We start from the raw sequence: 18,329 nt of genomic DNA on the forward strand, positions 1-18,329 counted from the left end.
CCTACTAGACGCATTTAATACGAAAGTGTATGGAGGCCGAAGTTAGATGGAATACGTGAGAAGGGTTACATGGATGTGATTCTCAAGTGATGAGTATAAGTATATAATCCCAATGACGACTTTTCAGTTCTGTTTCCTCTCAAACGTCATATACAATGTTATACAAACATGACAGAAACTCTTGTATAGTCCCAACGCCGTTGCCATGCTCATCAAAACAAAACAGGTATATGCATCTTCATAGGTGTACATCTTTTATCGAATGCCTTAATCCCCCATCCACTCCATATCCTTAATTCATCATGTAGTTTGTTCACAAGCAATTCTGACTCCCAAACGGGTGCAGGCGTTCCTTGGCTGGACTGTGTCTGTGTGAACCCAGGTCCTCTTCGGGGAGCCTGAATTGTGATATTAGGCCCGGAAGTGACCCAAATTTTGCGTATGTCGTCGACAATATTATTCATAAAAGTTTTAACGTGGTTTTCGATCTGAGGAGTCGCTGCCTCTGATTTTCGGAAACCCGCGAGGAGAATATCAGCTCTCAAAGAATAGTCGCCAACATCAACCATATCGGCAACGTACTGTTCAGCTGTATCAAGTCCGGTCCGGATGGACCTCAGAACCTGCACAACATCTGACCAACTACCATGCGATATTCCGGATAGAGATGAGCCATAAAGAGACGGCCAGAGGATGTTTGACAGATATATGACTTGGGTGATCAGATGGACATGCACCACCTGGAGGGGTCCATCAGTCTGGCCCAGTCGCTCCAAAACGTTGACGACAGCACGGAACAGAACAAGCAAATGCTGTAAATCGTTTTCTGTCCACTCTCGATGGGTCACACCATCAGCCATGAACAGCCGTAGAGCTTCTGCATAGACCTCGATCATCGCGAATGCGTAGCTCTCAATTCCAGCTGCACGAACGATAGCTGGCAACATCTTACTGAGAATGAACGAGAGGATGCCCTGGTTATCCATCCCTCTGTGCAACAGCTGGGCTTCGTCACGAAGTTTGTTCTCTTTCAACGATAGCTTGAAGTTGTTGCAAAGAAAATAGAAGACTTGATGGACAACCCCGTTGTCGCCTTCGCTCAACTTGATTCCATAAGATCTCATGGCAGCCACCTGTAACTGCGGATCTTGGATGGACGGCGAGTACTCTTTGCTGATCCGATAAAAGTATTCGTCGATCTTGCATATGTCAGAGCCATGAGTTCGAATGAGCGTGATGATATCCCGAACAAAAGCCACGTAGCCTGGGTGCTCAGAAGCATCCTGACACATCGTGTGCAAATCAGACTGCATTTGCTCCATCACCAGCCTCAATGTCTTCGAATGCTCGGGCATGATGAGTTTTTTGTCTGCCGGTCCAGCATCTCGTACTAACTTCCGCATCCACGATATGGCGAACTCAAACAAATCACGATTTGAGTTGTAGTCTGGGTTGATAGAAAGCCCCATGACTGCTTCGGGGACGAACTCTTTCTGATGCTTCCACAACTGCTCTGCAAACTGATTCTCGTATGACAGATATGGTCGTGGTTTGACAATCGACAAAACCCAAGCTTCAGAGAGGGAGAACCCAGCCTCGTTGAATTCTTCAAAATTGTGTTTGAGGAGTGTTGTCAAGAACAGGGTTAAATGTCTCCGTTGATCGAGGTTGAGCTTGGCTGGAACATCTTCGAAAAGACCGTATTTACCGCGTCTAAACATGTCGGCGAGTCGCAGTAAGCCGCCATTAATAAACCTGACGCCAAGTCGAGCGGTTAATATGATGACCTGCTCGGTGCAATGAGACATGTCCGCGACTGCCGAATGGTCTTTCTTGTCTCCTTCCGAAGAGATGAGGCATCTCGCCATCGAGAAGTAAACCTTTGAAAGATCGTGATCAATGACCAGGAGGGCATCATCCGCCTGAGCGGAATCCAGAATCTGACTCTCACTTTCCTGACTTCCCTCACCATCTTTGAATGCGTCAACACGTGAGAGAAAGACGTCCAGAGTGGATAAGGACGCTCGGAGGACAGGCCAGTCAAATTCTGGAGGGTATGAAGTAAACCGGCGAAAGACCTGCTGTAGCTGTTGCGTATTCAAAGCAAACGTAGCAGCTTCCAGATTGGGTGCGTACTTCATGACATCCAACGACATCGTCACGGACATATATAGCACGTCCATCACAGCTCGTCTGTTCATTGCTACCATAGCATCTACCAAGCCTGGGTCGACCGTGTTGCTGCCATCTTTGGACATCGCCAGCACTTGTTGCTGCATGTCGCTTTGGACCGAATCAAACTGATCCATCATGGATTGGAAGAAGTTGTTGCGCCATTGGCCAAATGGTTTAAACGCGGTCGTGGCTTCTCCAGTTGAGACAACGAACCTAGCCAGCTGGCTCCAAGCTCGCAAATTGATTAAGCATGCCTCTTTATGGGAGCTTGCTGGGGCGACGAGTCTCTCAACCAGATGAGCACCTGGGCGAAGCTCTGCTGGTGATGCCCAAAACAAAGTGCAAAGAAGGTCATGGTGGTTTCGCAAAGCAGCCAAGTCGCGTTCTTGGATCATCTGCTCTTTAAGAAGTTGGCGGTTGTGGTTTGGCATAGTGCGAGCAATTAAGTTTCGGATGTCTTTGGTGTCACTGAACTTTTTGATGCTCAAGGCGACAAGCTTGAGGAAAATATGAAAGCAATGGTCGGCTTTGTCAACAGCCAATGACGGGCTGCCAGCAAGTTCATCCAGAAATTTCGGGGAAGCGTATACTTCTTCGTTGCGGAAGTGGGCGAGATTCTGAGAGCCGAAGAAATCGAAAATAACACCGATCACTGCTACACACTTGCGCCACCCCCATTGCTGTACAAGATAGTGACAGCGGCCAACCAGTGCACGGCAGTAGTTACTGAAGCTTGGTGGCTGTCGTGGGTTTTCCTGATAAACCTGGAAAACCTTCTTGAGGAGCTTCTGCGGTAGTGCCCACCCATCAATAACTGTGTCGTCATGCCTTCTACCCGCAATGACAATCCCTTTGTCGTCGAATTCAGTAAGCGGCAAGAGTGTAAACATGTTTCTCCACAGGCGTTCATGTACACTTGCATCGATACTTGTTGACGCTTCAGGTGTGGCTATGACTGCGTATAGAATATCCCAGAATGATGCTCGGGGGATGTGGGCATGTTCTAGAATTTTCATGTTGGTCACCCACGAATGAATGACAGGCATATCGTTCCTCAGACCACGTTCCCTCATGCGAGAGTTTTTGAGGTCATCATATGTTTTTGTGATATGATCCAAGCCAGTCATCATAAGTGAGGTAATGGCAGTCTTAGACAGCCCCTTGAGCAGCTCCTCTATTTGAAATTGTTCGTTCATCAAGGACGCTTCGCTCTGGCAAAGTCCCTGGACGAAAAGTGCAGCTAGAAGCAGATGATCATAGACGCTTGCAACAAGAGAGTAGCGGGGCTGCGTGGTGTCATCCTGTCGCCACAACAGAGCCCCTATGCGGCTGTTGAATCCTTGGAGTGCCTCAAGCGCCCTGCATGCAAATGTCTTGGCCTGCGTCTGGTCTGTAAGACTCAGAGCATCAAGCATGAATTTCATGATGAACCCGGCAGCACTCGTAGCGAATTTGGAGTCTGGAATTTCGCCATTTACTGGAATGCGTTCCAGCTGATCCGCGATAGAATCAAGGAGAACCCCCAGTTCAGATGATACTTGGGCATCCCATGGACCCCACCTGAGCATTTGGTCACCAAAGTTGAATGATATTCGTGGTCGAACTTCAAGCAAATTTTGGCAGGTAATAGCACGAGTTGCTAATTCGAGGGCACCACTACCGATTAGGGTTGACTCGTGAAAGTAGACATGGGAATCCAAGGGAAACATCTCAAAATGATGGGTGTAATGGGTGCCATATGGTCCCAGACCCTGCATTTTCTCTCCACTTGCCTCGACAGGTTGGATAGGCTCAGGGACTTTGATCAACACTGTGGGGATCGGATCGTTGGCACGACTGAACTGTGGTGCCTCAACATCGATTCGTTTAGGCCTCGTATTCTTCCGGAATCGTGACTTGATGTGGTTCACAGAGGGCTCCTCAACAACCCGGAGAGGAACAGGGTTCTCTTCTGGCGGTGGACTCGCTGGGAAATATGTATCAGGGGTGTTGTCGAAGGTCATGATACTTGAAGCAGAAAGTTCACCACGCTGTTTTCGGAACAGGCGATCCAGTCTTCTCTTAGTTGCATTGAAAGAGGAGCGGGTTGTTCGATCCGTCTCGTCCATTTCCAGTTGAGCTGGCCGTGCAACCCCTGATCCAGACCGAGTCAATGTATTCGAGCAAGGCTTTTGCATCGCCTGAGGTCTTACAGCACTGTTGTCGGTCTGATACCGTATGGACCCGGCCTGGCTAACTTGTTTGACCAAGCGACGTGGTACACCACGGTCCATATCTGTATGTCTTGGGGCAGACGACCCATTCCCAGAGGTTTCACGGAGCGGAGGTTGCTCAGGCCCCCTGGGCTTTGGTCTGGATTTTTTGGCTTTGAGAGCAGCGGTGACGGATTGGCGTTGGGGGATCGACCCAGATCTCCATTTGTCCAAGATAGATACAGCGTCGATATGATCATCTCTAGTGGCGAGCTTGATGAACTTTCTACTAGAGCTGCTTCTGCCCATGTCCTGACGTCGAGTGGCAGAGCGAGCTGCAATCTTCAAGAAGCGGGGTGCGTCCGATCCAACAACATCAAGAATACTGAGACGAGGAGGGGAATATTGTTTTCGAGCACTTTTTGGCGACCGTTTTCTTCCGCTGGATTTTCGTTTTGCTGTTGACTGGCGGTTCGTCTTAACAGCTACTGATGCAGAGCTGCCACGAGATCCAGAAAGCATGCTCGTAATTTTAGGCTGATGAGGTCCCTTGGAAGATGAAGGCGTCCGTTGGATACTGGAGGTCTTGCTTCGTTTCGCTGTGCCTCGAAAAGACTCTGAGAGCTTCAGTTGACGCTTCCGTCCAGCAACCATATGATCAATGGCGTTGTCCTCCATCACAGATCCCTCATCGTCTGAAACATCCTCCGAGATGAATACTGGCGAATCATCTCGGATGACAAGACGAGTCTGGTTATGAAAGATTTCGTCAGTTGTTTCCTGTCTTGGGACAGGTGCAAGTGCAGAGTCGCCATCATCATCGGATTCCTCAGAAAATGTTTCCAGGGCTGTGGGAGCATCTGGTGCAGCAACGCGTCTTTGTGCAACGCCCCGCCTTATTTCTTGCTCGGGTAAAAACGCAGCAGGTTTCTTGTGAACGTCTTTTGAAGTTTTCTTGTGGCCAGTTTGCTGATCTAACCGTAGCCACGAGGCAGGAAGTACTCCTCTTATCCGACGCCCAACTGAGTTTACAATCTCAGATCCACTCTCAGAATCGGATTCGGAATCCGATTGAGCCGCAGTATCTTGGTCATTAGGCTGCAAAGTAGTCGTTGGCCCAGCAAGTTCATCTTCAGAGTCGCTTAGACTCATTGCAGTTGGTCGTTGCGAGCGTTGCGTCAACCTGGAAAGTGGTTGAGCCTGTCCGGTAGGTGCTGGAGACGGGGGTGCTACTCCTTGATAGGAGTCCTCTGCATTCGGCAATGAACCATCTCTGTTCATTCTTGAGCTTCGTTGTGCGGCAGGCGAATCCGTGGCCACAGGTCCCAATCTCAATGCCCAGGCGGGTTCCAGCGGGTCGCTGTCGACAACGTCATATCTCTTGCGTTTCCGTGCGGAAGATCGAGATGGGGAAGATTTTCGTTTAGTTGCTTGCTTCGTTGCAGTCGTCAGTGGTCGTTTTAACAAGTCTTTCAAAGCTGGAAGGTCGTCGCCAGCGATACTTGTGTTCTCGGTGTCTCCTGTCGAGCTTGCCTGGCTACTTGGCCCTGCATGATCGACCCTCGGCGAAGTCTTGGGTGGAGAGGGTGACGGAACATCAAGTGTGTCCATGGCATCCAGGAAGTCTTCCAGGCCTCTCTCCTGGCTCTCGTCGGATACATCTGGTAGGTGCGATCTCTGACTGTCATCTTCGAAGTCCTTATCTTGCGAAGCCTCCTCAGCTTGTTGCCTGCGTCTCTTTTCTTCTTCGGTGACAACTTTGATGGGCCTAACACCATGATTTCTGAACATGGTGGAGTAGTGTGACAACTCTATGGCGTATGGACGTTCCTGGATCGGTTTACGGGGTCGGAAGGATCTCTCATATCGGATGGCTGCTTGTTGAGCGGTCTGATGTTCATCAACGCCCAAGTCCTGGCTTTGCACAGGTAAACCATCATCTTCGGTAACAAGCACTGGGGGAGGATGTGCAGCATCGCGGTTGCTTGTAAACTCTGGCGGAGGCGATGACCTCTCAACGTAGCTGTTCAATATTCCGCCACTGGCTTGATGTTCAGGTTGAGTTTGATCCAAATTACCGGGTTCGGTGGAGGCAGTTGGTTGTCGAGGATGTAAGTTGCTGATTTCGGGTAGTTCTTCATCAGAATGTATCGAGGAGAGAGGCGAAGATGATGGGACGTCCCACACATCATGGATTGGGGCATTTGTCTCTTGTGGCTCAGTCGTTGCTTCGTCATTTCGAGTTGGTGTTATTGTTGCGTGAGCAGGTTGTACAAGCTCTTGTGACGAGTCGGGGACATCCCATATATCTTTATATTGCTGTTGCTCTTCTTCGTTGTTGGCAACTGCCTCTGTTTGGCTGTCATTTTGTTCGGTTTCGGTATTATTTGTTGGTGTGATCGCTGGCAAAGAGGGCAGTTCCTGGCTCTCGAACCCATCTTCTTCCTCAGAATCAGGGACTTCTCCCAACTCCTTCCAGTTGGTCATGATCTATATATGGCATTATCTTGTTGTATGCATGGTCTCGGGTCGTGGGTCTGGCTTCGCTTTGGGTACAAAATGAATAAAATAGTGAAGGTTTCAAGTTAGAAATGACATGGCTGTAAAAGTCGTGATCGCGCTTCGACAGGGTCGTTGCTGGGTTGTTAATTGATTTCTGGCTGGGCGTGGCAGGGAACGCGGTTGAGGAAACGGCAAGACGCGTTAGGTAAAGCTTCCAGCGCGTTGAGTACAAATGTTTTAGTGGGGAAACCCTGAACCTTCAGAGCTTGCAGATGTCGTAAACCCGCTAATTTTGATGTGGGTCTACTAATGGAATTGATGGATCATCGGACGGGCTTGAAATCAACCAGCGGGCTGCAACCGAACCTACCCTTTACTTCTACGTACAAGTCTCACTGGAAAGTGAAATATCATCAACACTGGCTCCGTGATCCCTTTTACTAGGAATTTGTTAAAATGCATGTCTTTGAAAGAGCTTTACCATTGGCTTTGACCGTTTTCTGCGGTGTCGTCGGAGGTCAGACAGCCATTATCTCTCACAGCATCAAAATTCATACTCATCACTTTCATTAGGAATCTACACCTTTCAGCCAATATTTGCACCTGACGCGCAAAAGAAAATCGACACTTCAAAAAGGTACAAGATATTATCATTGCTTTGGGTCTATTCTAATATGTTCTTAGCACTGAGAAGAAGACGGAATTTGTTAATGATATGAAGTCAACAACGAAATAATTGTCTATTTGACATTCCAACATCTGGGTAGCGAGGCGTATGAATATCAAATAAATACACCAAAAACATGGGAAACAATCCATCGATTCAAATCCAATCCGCTTCAGCTACTTTATTGTACTTGCAATCTTACTGCTTCTTGAAAGGCTCTCGACAAGCAATCCCTTCTAATCTCGACTGACAAGTTCTTATTCGTTTCTACCTGAGTATTCTACGCCGCGTTGAGAGCGCTATCAATTTGAAGGAATCGACCAGGTTTCGTAGCGTATAAGCCATATGGACTATCTAGCAATTATCCATGGACAAAAAGATCGATAACAACTTTACTTATTAAATGCTGGAATTTTTGTGAGTGGCGAAGAGGTAATCGTTTTCTCTATGTCTATCAACAGAAATACTTATAACAAGCCGTCGTATAATCCCCTGCTGACCTTTATTCCACATTATTCATACGAATATCCTGACCATTAGGCACCTACTGGGTACCAGAAAAAAATACCCTCCTAAGCTTTAGGATATAAAAATAAGTAGTCTAAGAAACATACTCTAAGGAGCATAAAGTGACTACTAATTTCATCCCTTATGCTTCCAGCGGTCAATTTTTCTAATATTCTGAGGGGCACTTGCACCATTCATCACTTGCCTTTCCCAACTTTTACTTAAAGCTTAACATCGAATAGGTTCCGGCTTCGAATTCTCTCTCCGTACTTGTAGAAGACCAGCGGTAACGGAATTGCCGCTGCTGCAACAAAGCCCAGCACCGAAGTTCCCCAACCATAACCTAGGCTCTTGTACATACTTCCTCCAGCCAGGGGCAATAGTGCTCCGACTAGTGACCGGAGTACGGTACTTGCAGCAATAGCAGAAGCAGCATACTCGATGTATGCGTCAACTAGGTAGACTGAGATACACATCTAAATTATGTTAGTTAAGCTGTATCAGTCATCCCGCCGCACCCAGAACACTTACAAACACGATGATCATACCAACCCCTAAGAAAGAGGTGCCAATAATAGGGACGATCCAGTGAGTTCTGGCCTCGGCAGACCACCCAAACATAAATAGACCGGCTGGGACCATAAAACAAGCTGCAGCCATAAGTGGTAGTCGGTACTCTGGCTTACGTTCGCCTCCGTTCTTCTTGGCCAAGTAGTTGACCAAGGGGTCTGACGTCGCTCCAGAAATAACAAGTCCTATCAAAGATCCTACACCAATTCCGAGGTAAGAGAGACCAACCGACCCGCTGGAGAAATGATATTCTTTGACGAACAAAGTGGGAATGGCTGTAAAGAGGAGATAGAGATAACCGTAAACAAGTGCCATATAAAGCGATAAGAGCGACACGATAGGCGCAAACAAGAGCATCTTTGTCGGCCGCACCATGGCCATGCTGAAGAGTTCTTTCGTAGTGATATCTTTGGCGAGAGCAGAGCGTAGCTTGGGGTTTCCTGTTTCCTTACGAAGCTTCTTGGCCTTCTTATCGAGAATAGTATATGCATATGTCTCTCTCATGAACACAAATGCCATGATTGTGATTGCACCGGCCTTTAGACGAGTCAGATTTGCTCCGCGGCCAACGTCGTAGTTTCACATACCAGAATAGAGACAACCCAGAAAGACCATCGCCAGCTCTTGGCTTGTGAAAGGTATCCGCCAGCTAAGTTTGTCAGCTTCAAACTAGAACAAATGACTGTCGTGAGATATGGACTTACCAACTGGCCCAATAACCGGCCCAAAAAGAGGCCCAAGAGCCCACGAAGACATGGCAGCGCCACGTTTTTCTTTTGAGATGATATCGGCCAAAGAACCAGCGCCAATGGTCAGCGGACAGGAGCCAGCAAGTCCAGCAAGAAGGCGGAATGCGATAAGACCACCCAGATTCGGGGCCAATGCACAAGCTACATTAAAGATGACGAAGAGAACATTGCAAACGTGGTAGAGTGGAAGACGACCGTACATCTCGGATAGAGGAGCAATGACTAACGGACCGAAACAATATCCAAGGAGGTACACTGAGACGATGAAAGATGCCACTTGCGAATTCGTAGAATGGAACTCTGTCATAACTTGCTCGATACTAGGCGCGAAGATGGAAGAAGCCAGTGGACTAGGAGAGTTAGTAAAGCAAGTCATTTGGAGATGGAGGCTTCTTACGTGACGAATGTCACAGACGAAACTATTATTACTGTAATAGTCTTCTTCTTCATTGACCAGTTATGGGGGTTTTCTGGATCGTCAGGCCCATCCCAGTTGACGATATTGGGATCATTGTCAACATTGTCATCGAATTCGACTGAAGTTGAACCCTCCTCCAGGTCTCTTTCCCGCTTCAGATCCTCTTCGGCTACTTTGGTCAGAGACTCGGTGCGTGTGAGCTCGTCGATTGCGTTTATTTGAACCATTGTGCTTTTTGACTTGCACAACAACTTCTGAGGCAGAGTATCAACTCGGGTTCTGATAACAGTACTGGAGTTCAAAGATGCCTTTCGAGGCGAAGGTTTGGGACGGTGCCTATCATCTAGTTTGAAGCTTGGGGGATCGTTACTACTATAAATGCCACGAGTCTGGACTAGGGAAACATTCACATTCACACTAATGCATCGAATGGGACTTTTTGACCGGGGGATCAACGGTGAATTGCTTAAGTCCGTGTCTCAGCAATGGTTTACAATCTGATCTTGTGGCTAGTAGAGTCCTTGAGAAGGGGGTATGGGTGATCCAGGCCAGTTTGGGTGATATCTTGGGGTTGGTAATCCTTCAATCTCCTCGTCATTCATCTGCATGATGGCTAATTCTCAGCTCCTAAACCAATAGAATTAGCCAAATGAAACGAATTGGAGCCGTAAGCAAAGTCAAAATGCAAAGGATTCAGTTGTTATAGTGATCCCGGGACGAGGTGTCGGAGTCGGGATCTCGGATAGTCCGTGGAGTTTCCATGGAACAAGCGCAATCTCCATGCGTTTTAACGCAGCTCTTTATTCATTCATCGCGACAAGGACAACAAATCCTAAGACCATTTGTGCCACATTACCCCGTACGGCCTAGATTACATCAGACATGGGCCGTCAGCCTCGCCAACGACCTGTGTCGTGCCACTTCTGTCGTGTGCGAAAGCTGCGTTGTAGTCGCGACTTTCCATGCTCTAATTGCACAAGCCGCGGAGTTCAGTGCCAGTCTCAAGACCCACCCCGGCTTACACCAACAGCTACAGCTCCGGTCTCACGGCCGATAGCTAAACGCGGGGATCCCCCGCCAACGGAGCGGGAAGCGGAGATCCTTAGCCGGCTGGAGAAGCTGGAGGCTCTCCTTGCACAGCGGACCAACCAGGGTAGCAACCCTCCAGCATCGACAGCATCGTCGAGTGCATGTGGCAGTGATGATGTGCCAAGAACGGGAACGCAGACGCGCCCATCGGAGCCACCACATGCTTTACCTACCAATGTCCAGAATCTGACAGCTGACGCTCTTTGGCTCGAGAGAACATGTCTTGGCCCTAAGCCATCGGTGAGTTCTACAATCATGCCTGAAGAATCTTACTCACACACACCTGTTTCCAGGACTCCGTACTCGTAGATCAAATTCTTTTCCGTGTCTGCCCTATCCGCTCAATCGCTCAACCATCATCTTATCTTTTCCAAAACTCAAGTGTTCCTTCTGGGCTTCTCTCACTGGAACCGACAAGATGCATCTGGCTTCCCCAACGGCACGAGACCAAAATGCTGATTCACAAGTATACCTCGGTCGTTACGTACATGCATCATGTCGTTCACAACCCAAGCGTATACAAATTAGTAGATGAGGTTTACGATACTCTAGAGAGGGACGAAGAACCTCACTTTTGCCAGGTTTTCCTCATGCTTGCGCTTTGTACTAATGTCACATACGGTTGGACACCAACAGACAACGATATGACGCCTTTGTTCTCGGACTTTTCAGAGGCGAATAATCAATCATTCGGGTGGCTCAAGGCGGCCTTTGATGTATTTGATACGTCCCAACGGAGGGCTGAAGTGGGCTTGGAGATGGCACAAGGGCTCATTATTTTGAGTTTCGTCTTGTTCAACGTGGAAGGCATCTCATCGCGGGCTCGAAACTGTTTGTTCCAAGCTATTACGATATGCCGTGAGCTCGGCGTCCATCGTATCGATCACCCACATCAACAGCCTTCAACGCCAATCACCCAATACAACAATCTAAAAGCCGAGATAGCTCGACGAGTCTGGTGGTATCTCGTCATTACAGATACGTAAGATCTCTTTGTTTCCATCTTAACCACTTTGCCCGACTAATGAATTCCCAGAATGATGGCGCGATTCCCCGGCCCCCATGAAGGCACTTTCATAATTCATGCTCGGCATATGAATGTCAGGAAACCTCTGAACGCCGATGACGAAGATATGGTGGAGGGGAAAGAAATAGTCGGGAGACCATTGACTGAACCAACAAGTATGTCCTATTTTTTGTATAGGATGCAGATCGGTGAGGTGATTCGGGAATTCACAGAGCGAGTACCTCTCTCTTCTCCAAACCAACCCGGCGATCCTTACGACATGGTGCTGCAGATAGACGCTGCTATGGAGCGGTTCATAGATGAGCTTCCCCCTTTCTTGAAGTTGAGCGCTATGGAAGTTCAGCAATTGCCCCTTGATGATGTTCGGCGGCAACCAGGCATAGTCGTTCAACGTCACGTTATGAAGACCTTTATGTACGGACAGAGATGTAAGCTGCATCTCCCATACCTGGCTCGGGGGGCGGTGGAGCCTGCCTATGCTCAATCGCGGAAAGCTTGTCTCGATTCTGCACGGATGGTCATACAAGCAGAATCGCAAATGGAGGAGGAAGAGACAACGTTCAAAGCGACGAGGCTACGGCTATGTTTGGCCTTACACAGCGTCTTCATCTCCAGTATAGTCCTGCTCTTGGACTTTTGTCTTGGTGTCGATGCCGACGAAAAAGAGCAGAGAAGGCAGGACTTGATTGAAGCATGGAACATTCTGGAGGCGGCAAAAGAGCACTCTAAGCCTACGGCACGTATCCAGGACCTTCTGAGGCAGGTGATGAAGAAACACAAGGTGCCTTTGTCAATGTTCAAAGCAAAGGAACGGCATCCCCCTAGACCAGTGGGTAGAAATCTTCCACCTACACCTAATTCGTCAACGGTAATGATGTCAACGGAAACAACGCCCAGTGACGTTGGAGTTTCTTCTCATGAGTTGAGTGATATGGGATTGAACATGGATTTGGACTCAATGGATTGGGAAAGTCTTCTCTGGGGCTTGGAGGCTCCTATGTTCTGATCAATTTATGGATAGTAAATTCTAGGTAGGCATTATAGATGTGCATCGTAGAGCAACCGGGACATGGTAGATGGACTTTCTTGTAGATGACTTACTTCAGGCGTCTAGGAATAGAATAATCCAGGTTCTCATTCTATCTTTATCCTGTTATCAGCCTATTTATTGTGTACATCCTAAGTTTATATGCTGTGCTCTCTTTCCCCCATCTGCTATATAGGTATTCATCGTCGATGATGATGTTCTGTGATCCATTCGGTCGGGTTCAGTATCTAAGAGCTTTGGCCAATCACGTTTAGGGCGTTTTCATCAGTTCGTGCAAAACCGGCAACAAGGAAGAGAAGACATCACGTGACACATATTTACACCAATCCAAGCCCGAGGTAGCAATGGACCCATCGTATGATTGCTCTCGTCTTGCTAATTCTGACATTCCCCGAATAAACTCATCTCGCCCGTCTTCCTCTCCGAACTACCACTCCGCGCTCACGACGCACCAATTGAGCTCCCTCCATCCTCGCCCTCCCGACGACCAAAATTAGAATATATACGCCCGCCATGCTGCGCACATCGGCCACCAACCTGCTGCGCAAGAGCCTTGTGCGCAGCACTCCCGCCCTGGCCTCGCGAGCTGCCTCGACTCACGCCATCTCCAACCCTACCCTCGCCAACATCGAGAAGCGATGGGAGGGCATGCCCCTTCAGGAGCAGGCCGAGCTCTGGATGGCTCTGCGTGACCGCATGCAGTCCAACTGGACCGAGATGACCCTCCAGGAGAAGAAAGCTGGTGCGTTCTAAGCTCTCCTCCACTGCGAAAATACCTCCATCCCGCCCGTGTAGCCGAGATTCTGCGTTCACAACCACCACAACCCAACGCTTAGGCCTTCTCAGATGGCATTTCTGCATGCTGCACCCCAATTAAACTTGTTCAGCCTTGCATCGAGGTCTTAATGAGCCTCAATTGCATCATGTAGACCTAACCCACCAATTCGGCTCTCTGATTGGTGGATGGGGCCATCTGAGCAATAGCTTCCCCGTTGTATCATCGACCTATACCCTGCCTCTCATACATATACACCTGCGTCACCACCAGAAAACTAACTCAAATTCTCTCAATAGCTTACTGGATTGCCTTCGGCCCTCACGGTCCCCGCGCTGAGGACCCCCCTGGAACCAACGCCCGCGTCGCCTGGGGTGTCTTCATTGGTATTGCTGCCAGTGTCGGTCTCTTCGGCCTGGTCCGCCTTGTCGCTAAGCCTGCTCCTTACACCATGACCCAGGAGTACCAGGAAGAGACCAACGAGTTCCTCAAGGTACGCCGTCTCCCGCTCACAACGTCCCCGATCAATCAACTAACAAGGACTCCCAGAACCAAAAATCCGATCCCTTCACTGGTATCACCTCTGTTGGTTACGACGGCAAGGGTATGGTCCAGTCTCCTCCCAAGGGCAACTAAATTCAATACACAACGTCGTTTCTTTTGTGCTAGAAGCTTGGGTGACTCTGCGGAGACGTATTGGTGTGTAAAATGGCCTCTGGTGTGCGCGGGCATGACTAGGGGTTTCGAGGTCGCTCCAGAGAATTTAAGCCCTCTTGGTGTAAATACTGTACTACAACAACGGAACCCGAGTCGCGTCATTTGTTTGATTGAGTTTGTTCGCATGCCTGTCCTTGTGGAGCATATGCAAATATGTGTTGCCTGACCAGCCTTTCGACCTTAATTCCAGTTCCCTAATCCAGCAATTGCCGTTGTGTATGACACTGTACCAGTGTTCCTTGCACGAGCTTTCCGTGTGAAGGCTGGCATCGAAAGTAAATGATGTAACTCTCAAATAACGGCTTTGGGGTAAACTCGCCCCCTCCATAACGTCCATGGTCGCGAATTGAGCCCAAGAAATGGGCGGTTGTCGTGAGGGATAATGCAAACCTGTGGCTCAAACTCACTACTAGAAGAAGAATTTGACCAGAACTTGGGATTACGGACATTTCCTTTCCAGCCAATCCATGGCCAACTTGGAAATCTTGGTCTTCGAACTTCTCCTGTCGGCAAAGACCAGCAGAGACCATTGATAAACGCATCGAGTCGCACTGGACCATCGTTCTCGATACGGAAACGTTCCGCAATGGGTACACCGCACAAGTGATATACAGGAGGTTTATTGTCAGCATAAGCCTGGAAAATACCAAGCATGGCGTTCAGTATGTCGGGCATCATCCTTTTTGGACGGCGCTGAGTGTACTGTTCGATGTCCCTTACTCTCTGTGGTTCAGTATCGTAATGCGGAGGTGTACGTCTATTCTCATACTCTCAGCAGCTAAAGCCAGCAACGGTTTACCAGCATCATAACCACTCAATTTTAAGCGTATACAAATAAGTAGTCTAAGAACCATAGTCTAAGGAGCATAAAGTGACCTACTAATTTCGTCTCTTATGCCTCTTGTGGTCAATGTTTCTGATACCCTGAGGCCTTTGTTTCAGTGCAGTGTAATGCAATGGTAAAAATATGGTAAAAATAAAAATTTAGCCACCACTCTGTCCAGCCTCTCGGTACCTCTCAAAAGCACTATCCGGATTTGTCTTTGCAGGATGCATCTCTTCCGCCTGCATTCTCCTGTCTACCTCAAATCGACCGTCCTTACCCCAGTAACCTGCCTTGTCAGTGCCTTTGACGCATGCTTCTGTAATAAGCACGTAGGGCATAGGGGCGTCGAACATAGGCTCTGCTAAAACTCGTTCCATCTCCATCTTCAGGCCTCTTGCTCCTGTCTCTGAAGCTGCAGCTCGCTCAGCAATGGCAAACAATGCTTTCTCTGTAAAGAAAAGCCGCGACGGGTATGTTTCGAAAAGTGCTGTGTATTGGGCAACAAGGCTGTTTCGAGGTTCGGTCAAGATGCGGAAGAGATCTTCCTTGGATAATGGACTAAGAGCACAGATGTTGTGCAGCCGCCCAATTAGCTCTGGAATGAAACCGAAGCTCTGCAGATCAGCTGGCGTGGTAAGATCCAAAGGCGTGAATGAGGAAGCTGATTGAGGATTATGGTGAGGTAGGTGTGTATATGTTTCCGCAGGTAAGGTCTGCTTGTTTCCAGACATGGATGAGCGGCCCCGAAGCTCTCCACCAAAGCCCATGGTCGGTTTAGCAATTCTCCTGAGTACAGCCTTATCCAGGCCGACAAAGGCACCACAAAACACAAAGAGGATGTTCTTGGTGTCAATAGTATACTGGTCAACCTTGCCGCCCGGGGGAGTTGCCTGGGGCGTCGATGAAGAACCAGACGCATTATAATTTGTTGTGATAGGCGGCGTGGACCGTGACGAGCGGTTGTCCTTGACATTGATGGTGACCTTTGTTCCCTCGACGAGCTTCAGTAAAGCCTGCTGGACACCTTCACCCCCAACATCCCGGCCGGTTGTCGTCTCGCGCCTCGCGATCTTGTCAAATTCGTCTAGCACAACGATGCCATACTCTGTTGCTTTGATATCATAATTTGCCTCAATCAGGAGTCGTTCAATGCATGTCTCGACGTCTTGGCCTATGTATCCAGCCTGTGTAAAGGAGTTGCAGTCGCAAATAGAGAAAGGCACGTTTATCTTCTTGCTTAGTGTCCTAGGAAACTGTCAATCATTCGTCGCTCTACAAGCTGGTTTGATGGGTGCATACTCTAGAATATAGGTCTTGCCGACACCAGTCGGTCCGATCAGAAGGAGATTGCTTTTGTCGATTTTGACGTGCTCAGGGACTGTTATATCCTCAGTGACATAAAGATGATCCATAGGGTCATCATCGAATTCGTGACTATCGTGGAGCCCGCGGACCGACTCGTTATGTCCTGGGAATTCATCTTCAATGGTATCAGCGGCGTAGCGCTCAGGAACAGAACCATGTGCACGCTGACCTTCAACTGGGTGCATCTCACGACGTTTTTGATGCAGCTCCCTGTCCCTCGCAAACCTCTGGCGCATCATCTTATCACGCCTATTTCGGTCTTCATGGTCATGTTGATGTCTTCGGCGTAGGTTTTGATAGTGATTGAATATTGCCGCGCATATTGTCTTCTTAGCCCTGTCTTGGCCAACAACGTAATCGTCTACTCGTTTCTTGAGGTCGCGTGGATAGAACTGCGGTACGCCGAAGTTGGTCTTGCTAAACATAGGACCACGCCCCGAGTCGCCTGATGGATCATAGCTACTACTAAATCCTGAATTAAAGTCGTTGTTTCTTCTCAAGGGTGGTAGGGACGTGGATATATATCGATGTTGTCGTCGTAACGAAGTATAATGGAAAGATACCCGTGGAGTCAAGGGAGGTACTGGTCGAACGACGGAGCGCGAAACGTAGCAAAGGTTGCAGCGAGCCATAGGAAACGCCCTAGAAAAGGGCGCCATCACGATGTATATTCAATGTTCATAATAAGAAGATCGGGAAGCGTCAGACGATGATCGACCGTGGTGGCCTGCGCCTGGGCCAACGATGACAGGATGCGGGGGAGTCGGTTAACGCAGCTCAATGCGGTCGCGTTATAGAAAGAGCCTCTGAGCCTATCGTGTGGATGGCACAGAGGCGAGCATGGACAAGACAATGAGGAAGCCGATTGCGAAAGTATCTTGACTGATAGGATCGCAAGTAGCGAGCGCGTGTGTAGATTGGAGGTTGTGATACACGTAGGCACTTCATACATCCCCGGGACTCTTCCGTCGCCGCGATAGCTCCCTGGACCGCTATCGGCGCCGACACTTAAAAGTTGAGGATCTCTCGCCTAGGTTAGCACCAGCTGATGCGATGCTACCCGTATAGCGACAAGCTTGACAGGGTAGGCAGCCACTGAAAGGCCTAGGCTCCCTTCCGGCCCGCTAAAGAAGCTGGCATGGGGCCCCGGCCTCCCCTCAGCACGAACCATTTGCTGTGCGGGCGGGACCCGTCAAGGTCAAAGCTGCACAATGATTCTCGCGCAACCTCATTGAGGTCTTTAACAGGAAGTGGCAATATGCTGAGTGTATTTTTTTCTTATGTTGGGCCCGCTCCTACAATCACCTCAACCATATGCCGACATTTACAGGCATTCTAAAGGGTGATGACTTCCACATCAAGGACAGCGTGCAGACACGTACCCCAGCCGTTGGGACGTAAACCCACTCATCTGCGACGTCATCCCAACTTATCGATAAAGCTCTGCGCGGGCAATCCGAAAGATGCAGGTTAGGCGAGTGAGCTAGACAGGAGGTTACAAGGTCTCAGATATCGTAATTCTACTGTGGTTGCCACAATTTTCTGATTCTTCATCTCATTTTAAAGTCCTCCTTTCACCTTGAAAAACTCTTTAATACCTCTTCTCTCGCAGTGTTTTATCGAATGCATGCCTTTCTCAACTGTGTCTCACTATAAGCTCAACAATTGTATGGAGCTCTGAAACAACAACACCTACTACCCA

The 18,329-nt window shown here is 48.7% G+C and overlaps 5 protein-coding genes across 5 annotated transcripts; 2 read left to right on the forward strand and 3 right to left on the reverse strand.

The window, feature by feature from the left end:
* Positions 1-212: 212 nt before the first annotated feature.
* On the reverse strand, positions 213-6,854 carry FSST1_007306 (Mus7/MMS22 family protein; the record flags this gene model as incomplete). Its single annotated transcript, XM_083224076.1, has 1 exon — positions 213-6,854. One exon carries the CDS (start codon positions 6,852-6,854, stop codon positions 213-215), a length of 6,642 nt encoding a protein of 2,213 aa, XP_083083267.1.
* Positions 6,855-8,264: 1,410 nt separating this feature from the next.
* On the reverse strand, positions 8,265-10,007 carry FSST1_007307 (major facilitator superfamily domain-containing protein; the record flags this gene model as incomplete). Its single annotated transcript, XM_083224077.1, has 5 exons — positions 8,265-8,519; positions 8,575-9,150; positions 9,201-9,262; positions 9,318-9,712; positions 9,760-10,007. 5 exons carry the CDS (start codon positions 10,005-10,007, stop codon positions 8,265-8,267), a joined length of 1,536 nt encoding a protein of 511 aa, XP_083083268.1.
* Positions 10,008-10,662: 655 nt separating this feature from the next.
* FSST1_007308 (uncharacterized protein) lies at positions 10,663-12,902 on the forward strand (the record flags this gene model as incomplete). Its single annotated transcript, XM_083224078.1, has 3 exons — positions 10,663-11,109; positions 11,163-11,851; positions 11,906-12,902. The coding sequence occupies 3 exons, from the start codon at positions 10,663-10,665 to the stop codon at positions 12,900-12,902; spliced, it is 2,133 nt and encodes a 710-aa protein (XP_083083269.1).
* A 555-nt stretch (positions 12,903-13,457) lies between these two features.
* FSST1_007309 (cytochrome c oxidase subunit IV family) lies at positions 13,458-14,355 on the forward strand (the record flags this gene model as incomplete). Its single annotated transcript, XM_083224079.1, has 3 exons — positions 13,458-13,686; positions 14,019-14,212; positions 14,269-14,355. The coding sequence occupies 3 exons, from the start codon at positions 13,458-13,460 to the stop codon at positions 14,353-14,355; spliced, it is 510 nt and encodes a 169-aa protein (XP_083083270.1).
* A 1,065-nt stretch (positions 14,356-15,420) lies between these two features.
* FSST1_007310 (P-loop containing nucleoside triphosphate hydrolase protein) lies at positions 15,421-17,286 on the reverse strand (the record flags this gene model as incomplete). Its single annotated transcript, XM_083224080.1, has 2 exons — positions 15,421-16,507; positions 16,562-17,286. The coding sequence occupies 2 exons, from the start codon at positions 17,284-17,286 to the stop codon at positions 15,421-15,423; spliced, it is 1,812 nt and encodes a 603-aa protein (XP_083083271.1).
* Between the last annotated feature and the right edge of the window lie 1,043 nt (positions 17,287-18,329).

The sequence above is a fragment of the Fusarium sambucinum genome, chromosome II (genome assembly GCF_050947815.1).
Source record: "Fusarium sambucinum isolate potato_lamoka chromosome II, whole genome shotgun sequence".
NCBI lineage: Eukaryota > Fungi > Ascomycota > Sordariomycetes > Hypocreales > Nectriaceae > Fusarium > Fusarium sambucinum.